General features: G+C 29.0%; 1 protein-coding gene across 1 annotated transcript in view; it reads right to left on the bottom strand.

Annotated features, from left to right (window-relative positions):
• Nucleotides 1-6,944, bottom strand: part of LOC106692389 (regulator of chromosome condensation) — a 17,449-nt gene extending 10,505 nt beyond the window's left edge. Inside the window, exons 1-7 of the mRNA XM_067045186.1 lie at nucleotides 6,677-6,944; nucleotides 6,495-6,598; nucleotides 5,807-6,006; nucleotides 3,309-3,488; nucleotides 2,981-3,200; nucleotides 515-661; nucleotides 317-430 (exon numbers count right to left, since the gene is read on the bottom strand). Of these exons, the coding sequence (XP_066901287.1) occupies nucleotides 317-430; nucleotides 515-661; nucleotides 2,981-3,200; nucleotides 3,309-3,488; nucleotides 5,807-6,006; nucleotides 6,495-6,567 (934 nt within the window). The 5' untranslated portion in view covers nucleotides 6,568-6,598; nucleotides 6,677-6,944. The remainder of the gene's footprint in view (nucleotides 1-316; nucleotides 431-514; nucleotides 662-2,980; nucleotides 3,201-3,308; nucleotides 3,489-5,806; nucleotides 6,007-6,494; nucleotides 6,599-6,676) is intronic.
• Nucleotides 6,945-8,007: the final 1,063 nt, after the last annotated feature.

Raw genomic sequence — 8,007 nt, 5'->3', positions numbered from 1 at the left:
TCCTTTATATTTGAATTTAATTTAAAAACAATTAAAATTCATTCTATTTTATTTTAAATAATACTAAATTATTACATAATATATATATATAATTGAGTTTGCCACTGCGCACCCTTCTCCCTCAATTACCCACAGGCAAACTCAAATGTACTATACCTTTCTAAATCACCACTCAGTTCGTATTTCTACAAGTAATTACAGACGGTCAATTAATAATCTTCCAAAAAAAAATTAACAATATCAGCCTGTTGGAATAAATAATTTCCTAATGGTAAAAAAGAAAATATAAAAATAAATGTTTTATATATCATTATACCTTCACTATCCAGAGCAATAGTGTGATGCTGTCCAATAGCCACCTTAATCCAATTTCTATCATTAAAAGATGTAGATTGAATTGGATGAAACATGATCCTTCCCTTTTCAACGCCTATAATAAACAATAAATACAGCATATATTTCAAATGACTCGATAATTATTTATAGTAAGAATGTATTAAAAAGGCAATGATACCTAATTGTTTGTAATTGTTTAATCCAAAGACATGAATAAGTTCTTTATTGTCTTTAATAAAGGTGCACATATTTCCTGCCCAAATATCAACTATTTCAAATTTTGGTCGATTTTTAAATGGTACAATAGCTGGTGTTAACAACTGACCTGAAAAAAAAAAATGTTATCAATATACTTAAAAAACTTAAGTGTTAAATTATTTTTGCATGGAATAGAAAAGAAAGTTTTTTCTTTCCTTTTATTTATTTTTTTTTCAATTATGGATTTCATAACTAACTCTAATGATTAAAACATGAACAGAATGATTAAAATATCTAATGCCAACAACCAAAAAATCAAGCACCCTTATTATCCAATCATAGAAGGCCATGCCAGAAGGTTCTGAGTTGGCAGACTCTTAGAGCAAGAAGTCTTCAAGCACTAACACATAAGACCTCTTACCCTTGATTTGAAATATGAGGCATTCTGTCATAAAATATGATAACTGAAATTTTTTATGATTTGAAGTTTTGGCCTGCTTTTTTATGGCCAATTTCATGAATTGTAAAAAGAATTTTTAGGAAATTTGTTTCCTTAATATTAAGTTAATAATAGAGTCACTTACCACTCCTGATTGAAGGTAAGTAACCAATGTTTTTGTTTATTAAATAAATCAAAACTTGTATCCTTTTTTGTCTCAACACTTTTAATTTTTCAAGTTTTTGTTGAGACAAAAAAGGATACAAGTTTTGATTTATTTAATAAATAATTACCTTGTCTCAAGAAATTTAAATAATATAATTAGTGTTTTTTTTTTAAATAAATAATATAATTGATACAATTTATTTACTTTAAGAAATTAAATTAAAAAAAAGAATTAGGTGGATAAAAAAATTATTTTTATAACTTTCAATTATAGTGAGGGTAGGTAAATAAACTACTAAGGATGTTATCTCCAAAACATTCTCAGGTCAGATACTGTTTTTCTCAATTAGAATAGTATAACTATGAACTATCATAAAAACTTCCTGATTTCCAAGAACTGATAGATTATTGTTTTAAGAAATACGAGCAAATTTTAAACCTGAGGACTGCTTTAGTGGTAATTGATCCATAAATTGTTTGAAGAATCATTTTTTACTATATATCACAACTGCAAAATTAAATTTTTATTTTTAAAATGACTATTTGAAGTGACAAGTTATACTATTTACACTTTCAGAGAATGTACGATTTAAATTGATTTATCCTAGACATTATCTACACAAACAGCTATGGAATCACACATTTTAGCAAAGAAATATTATTTTTATTTAGCTTCCATCTTGCACCCAATCTTTGGAATATTTATTTTTAATGTGTCCTATCAATACACTATATTTAAATCTATTGAGAAAAAACAAACAAAAAAAATAAGTTTTTTCTTATGATGCAAAATGAGGTGGAATCATTTTGTATTTCTCTTCTAGCAGCCCAATAAAGTTGTAATTTTGTTTATTATTCGTTACTACTGACATCACAAATTTTGTATTTCCTAAAACCGAGTATGACAAGAAGTTGTCCAAGTACAAAGACATCTTGTAGTACTAAGCGTGCACTATGGGATGGGTTTGATACAATTCTGTGCAGATGGGGTTGGAGGTAAACATGTCCAGTAAGTTATCTAAAATTGGAAACAAAATCTTATCTCGGTGGGTCCAAACTAGTACTTTATCAAGGACCTTTTTCCTTCCACCTTGTTATTGCTTGGTAAATTTATATATTCCTGAATTTTCATTTCCAGTTTTTATAGAAATAAAAATTGGAAGAATGATGAATTTTGATTCAAAGGAAAGCATGCTAACTTCTTTTACAAGTCAATCTGCTTCTTCATTGCCTGCAATTCTACAATGACTGATAACCACTGTATGCACAATTATCCCTTATAAATAAACTTACTGATTGTGTTTTTAGCACCTGCTATGTTTTTCTAAGCCCCTCTTTCAGAGCTGTAGATAGCCGAAATTAAAATAAAGAGTAATTTCCTTCTTCCAGAGCAAATATTTTCCAATAATAAAAAAGCCATCAAATATTTTCCATAGTTAAAAAAATTGACAGTTTTATTAAGTGAAGTTATCAAATATTTGCTTGAAAATCAATAAGTAGCAAAAATAAATGAGTCCTATGAAGGTTCTGTTGGACAAATTTAGTTACATATAGAAAATTTTGTTGCTAATATAAATAATTTTTTACCACCATACTAGGTAGAGGTAAGTGCATGAATGAGGATTTTTCTCAAATTTGTTTTATTAGGAGAGCTACCATTGTAATTTAAAGAAAAAAAGATCAATTTTCTTCAAATTATCAGAGATAGTAACTTTCCCAATGAAACATATCTGATATAAATTCTCACTTGTGCACTTGCCTTATTAACACACCATACTGAAATAAAATTAAAAATAAGTGTTAAAGTGTAGTGTTAAATAAATCAATAAAAATTTATCTTACCAAGTCCTTTTCTACTATCCCTTGAAGAAGCTCGTTCCGATAATCTACCTAACTGACCCTGTTCTCCACATCCAAAAGTGTTTACATGCTTATTTTCATCAAGCAAAACTATATGATTTGAGCCAGATGCAACTCTTAAGAATCTCACTTTACTTTCTAATAAAACAGGTTTTTTCTCAATCGCATCATTTTTCAGAAGACCCATTGACCCGTGCTCATCCTATTATTAAATAAAAATAAATTTTCACATTGAAATCACTTCTTAATTTTATTTATATAAGATTTCAACTATTTAACAGAAATGTAATTTTAGAATAAATAATATTACCCGGAATGTGCCCCAAATATAAACTTGTCCATTGTCAAGTAGGGCAGTTGAATGAGAGTCTCCGGCTGAAACTTGAATAACTTTCCCTGGAAGTTCTACTTCCCCAGGAATGGCTTCTGTTCCTTCTTCAGACGTGTCACGTCCCAAAGCACCTTCGTCATTACAACCAAAGGTAATCACCTAAATTCAATAAGCACATAATATTAGTTAGGCAATGATAAAACTAAAAATAAGAGTATCCAATACTCATATGGTATACCAAGCTTGTACACTTTCTTATGTACTTCGGGCACTCTCCCAAAAATTGTTAATTGAAATACAATTTCTTTAAAAAATCTGAGTTAGCAGAATTTGTAAAAAAAAATTATGAATTACCTTGTGATATTTCCTATTAAATTTTGATTGACAGTCATACAAGACTATGTTTATTTAATGAAATAAAATATAACTTTAAGAAAAGTTACAGTAAACAAACGAGACTATCACTCACTTTGTTTTCGTTTTCAAACATTTTCCACTTTGTATACAATTCATTAACAACCAAATAATGAGAAAGCTACAATCTTATTTCCAAACATATCCAAATGGACGACTTATACCAGTAGTCCTGGAATTTTTAAGTTTGTAAGAACCATATTCGACTATTTAAATTAAAAGATATACTTTTTTTTAGCATTCTTGGCCATTCATTCACTAACTAGAAATAAGAAAGAGGTAATAACTGGCTAATTTCATGTTTTCTATTTCTTCTATATTGCTTTCATATTTTTCAATAACCTTTATAAACAAAAATTCATTAAATAAAAACTCAACTCAGAACTTTCTTAGGAAATGCATTAAAAAACAATATCATCAAATGTCTTACCTGTTTGATTCAGGTATATAAACAATTAACAATAAAAATACACATAAAATTCACAGATATCTTCGCACATTGAGAAATTATACTTCAAAAAATAGTTACTGTGGGTTTCAAAAAGTAATACCAATTAGCATGAAAAATAACTAAGAAAAGGAGAGCAAAATTGATAAAAAATAGAGAAAACTAATGAGATGAACAAATGGAACTAAACCAACGGACACATGTATCCTCAGTTTCTAATTATGCCTTACTTATGAAATATAAGGTTATTTAATAGATCTTCAACTAGTTGTAAGTAGTAGTTCTTTCCACACTTAACATCAGATTGAGACAAATTTCCTAACAAAATTTAATTAATTAATAACAGTGACTTAACCAACTGTGAAATGATTAAATTATTTTGAAAATGTGGAAGAAAAAACAAACCACCTAAGTGGAAGATCTTTTTTTAACAGATCATGAGTTCCATTTGGCCATGAATTTGTTTTTATCGACAACTTGAGTTACATTTTAAACCTGAGGTCATTAATGATCTTCATCTTCTAAAACTAAATAGTGATTCGATAGTCTGAGAAATGCAATAATACATCCCTTAATTTCTGTAAATTATAACATTTTTTAATAACTAAACAACATTTGGATCTCTGATTGCAGGAAAGTCACACCATACCCTTTATACGGATTTGTTAATACTGCACATAGTCTTCAGGGTTTCTTTCTATTTCATCAGGAAAATTTGACAAATCAATTTTACTGTCATCACAATTAATTTTGAAAAAAGCAACTAACATATGAACTATAGCTTACAAAATGATAACTGTTGAGAGATAGAAATATGACAGCTATGGAATGTTGTCAATGGAATGATAAAGATAGTTCAACATCTGATAGTTGATAATAACTGATAACTGATAGTTCAACATCAAATGTTAAGTAACATGAACATAGTGGCTGCAACATCTTTCACTATCAGCATCACCATGGCATGTCCACTTAAAGTTCATTCAGTTGATGAGATCAACACTGATCAAAGTTGGTAAATCATTGTAATAAATCACTTAAATTTTTTCTAGGAAATTTATCTTAATTCAATTTTTTAATTGTGAAGGGGGCTATAACAAACTGATTCTCTCCTTAAAAATAATATAACCATCACATTGAAATATGTCAATAGTAGGAGGGAACCCTTATCATTTATCAAACAGTCAGTTCAGGAACGATTGCCAAAGTGGAGCCAGAGCTCACTAGTATTCAGAGTTCTAGTACTAGTACTAGAGCTCATACTAGTTCACAACTCAGACTCTGATATGGCAGATGATATAAAAAAATATAATCGTTTATGTACAATGATAAACAGTAGATCGATGCTGTTGGTTATAACCTGAAATCAGTTGTATTATAAATCTACGCCCCACCCATATTGAAAAGAATCAGGTACATATGTCTGTTTGAGGGAGCATAAGTCAACAGCTGTGATAAATTAAAGCAGTAATAATATTGTACATTATAACCACAACAATTGTACATTGTGTGAGTACATTAATGTGAGTACACGCCCACCTGCCATGTATTGATACTTGTGTACTAACATTGTATTTTTTAAGTGAACCAATCATAAGATAGAATTTCAACATACCTTACTGTCAGCAGTTAAACAAATACTATGCATGCCTCCTGCAGCAATTTCTACAACATTATTGAGATCAGGAACTACGGCTGGTTTTGATTTTTCAGAAATATCAATGCCTAATCCCAACTGACCAGCAATACCTTCACCGATCACTAATACAGAGCCTGGTTCTTTGTTTAACCCTTCATCAGCAACAAATTTATTTTCTGGAACAAATAATAATTTATAAAGAAACCAACAATTCAAAGGACAGACTACACCGTACTAGCTAGATAATAGTTTTAGTGCACAATTATTGAGGCTTGCTTACTAATAAAGTGATAACACTTAAACTGAAACCATTCTACAGTAGCACAGAAAAATGTAAATGAAAAACAAAATTAAATTTGATATAAAATTTGTTGAATTTCAACTGACGTTTATTACTATAATTTTACTTTTCCAAAGTAATTTAGGCATTTATATATACTGTATCATTGAGAGTAGAGAGATGAGTAATTAAGTATTATTGTGAAATAGGATTGGTGATAAGTCTTGGAGTCAGTGAGAAATTAAAAAAATTTAATCAGTACTCCAAACAATAAAAACATAGAACTAAATCAATCTTTTAAACAATTATGTAAAGATCATTACATATTTACTCAAATGACTATTTACTTCTTTAAGCAAGCTTTCTAGTATTAACCACACCCACCTGTTTTAGGAATTTTCTTAGCTTTAGGTGCCTTAGTTACTGCATTTGATTTCCTCTTTGTAGGTCGTGACATTTTTTCGGTGGAATAAAAACAAATAAATAACCTGCAACACACAAAAATTTCATCAAGCACTAAGACTTCTAAGTTGGATAATATTTTTCCAGGAAGAAGATTGACTTACAAATAGAAGGGGAAAAAATTGGTAACTTCACAAAATTTCACTTTCCACTAAAAATACTTTATAGTTCACTTTACAGCACCAGGTAATCAATTAATTTCTAAGAGTAAGGTACGCACGAGCAAAAAAATATTTTGATCAAAATTGCTAGTAAATTAACTGAATAAACTAAATAAATCAATTTTGCTAACGTTAGAGATCAAAAAAGGAATAACATAACGAATTTAGTCAGCTCTTAACCTCATGGATGGTAGTTTACGAAACGGTTACTCTTCAGTGTTTGAAGTAGTTTCCCTCCAAATCATCAAGAGCAACAGAATCAGGCGGTGTCTTGATCTTGGGTCTTATCAAATTTTTTGTAGCAAAAATTTGCTAGTGTATAATAATTTATCGTCATTATTATTTTTTCAAAATAAATTCAACAATTATATGATTTCTATTACCGTGCACCGTCTTCAGATTCAATATTAAAATCATGGAGTATTAAAGTTAGTAAATAATGAAGTTAAAGACCCACCCTCTGAATAAGATTCATCAGGAGATTTATTATATATTATTTTTAGGCGCGTACAGTTAAAGTATTTCGATAGCTAAAGTCTATATAACTATAATTAAAACTTTAATGGCGAATAATAATACTATACATAGGAATTTTGAGTTTCCCGCCATTGGGGGTTGTTTCGTAAATTTGTACCGGATTGCAAAGGAATATTTTGAATTGAACAACATCGTATATGATTTTTTATAAATTGATTGTTATAATTTTATTTTATTTGAACTAGAAGACTATTGAACTAGGAATACAAATTGCATTTGAACAGTGCTAAGTCAATTTCTTTCGGAAAGTAATAAATCCCACTAATTCAACTGTACAAGGTATATGAGACTAGGGTCAATAGCGAATCTAGGTGCTATGGAATCCTTGGCGATTTAATATTGCTTGGTCTCCTTGATTTTTCCCAAATCATTTATGGAAAACCGACCTTTCTGAATAGCTTTTGTTAAACATTTTGAGGATTATAACCTCTTTGAATAATGTTTTATCCCAATTATCGCAGTTTGAAGTAGATTCTCAAGTCTAAAATTGCCTGATTTTCAAATTATTGAAGAAAAACACAACTTTTTGTGTTTTCAAATTAAAAAAATTGTATTAAAATTACCTAAAAATTAAAAAACATTTGTATCTTCAAATTATAAATACGTAATCTATATACGTAAGAAAATACACTATAAATTACCATTATTTTCTTTATGCTTTGAACCATACATAGAATCGTAACATTCTGGGTAAAAATACTCTGGGACCAGATGTTATGAAGCTTGAAAGATGTCTA

Source organism: Halyomorpha halys, unplaced genomic scaffold, assembly GCF_000696795.3.
Source record: "Halyomorpha halys isolate HHAL.00 unplaced genomic scaffold, Hhal_1.1 Scaffold5.1, whole genome shotgun sequence".
NCBI lineage: Eukaryota > Metazoa > Arthropoda > Insecta > Hemiptera > Pentatomidae > Halyomorpha > Halyomorpha halys.
The sequence above is the reverse complement of the archived record's forward strand: the minus strand, read 5'-3'. Positions and strand labels throughout refer to the sequence as shown.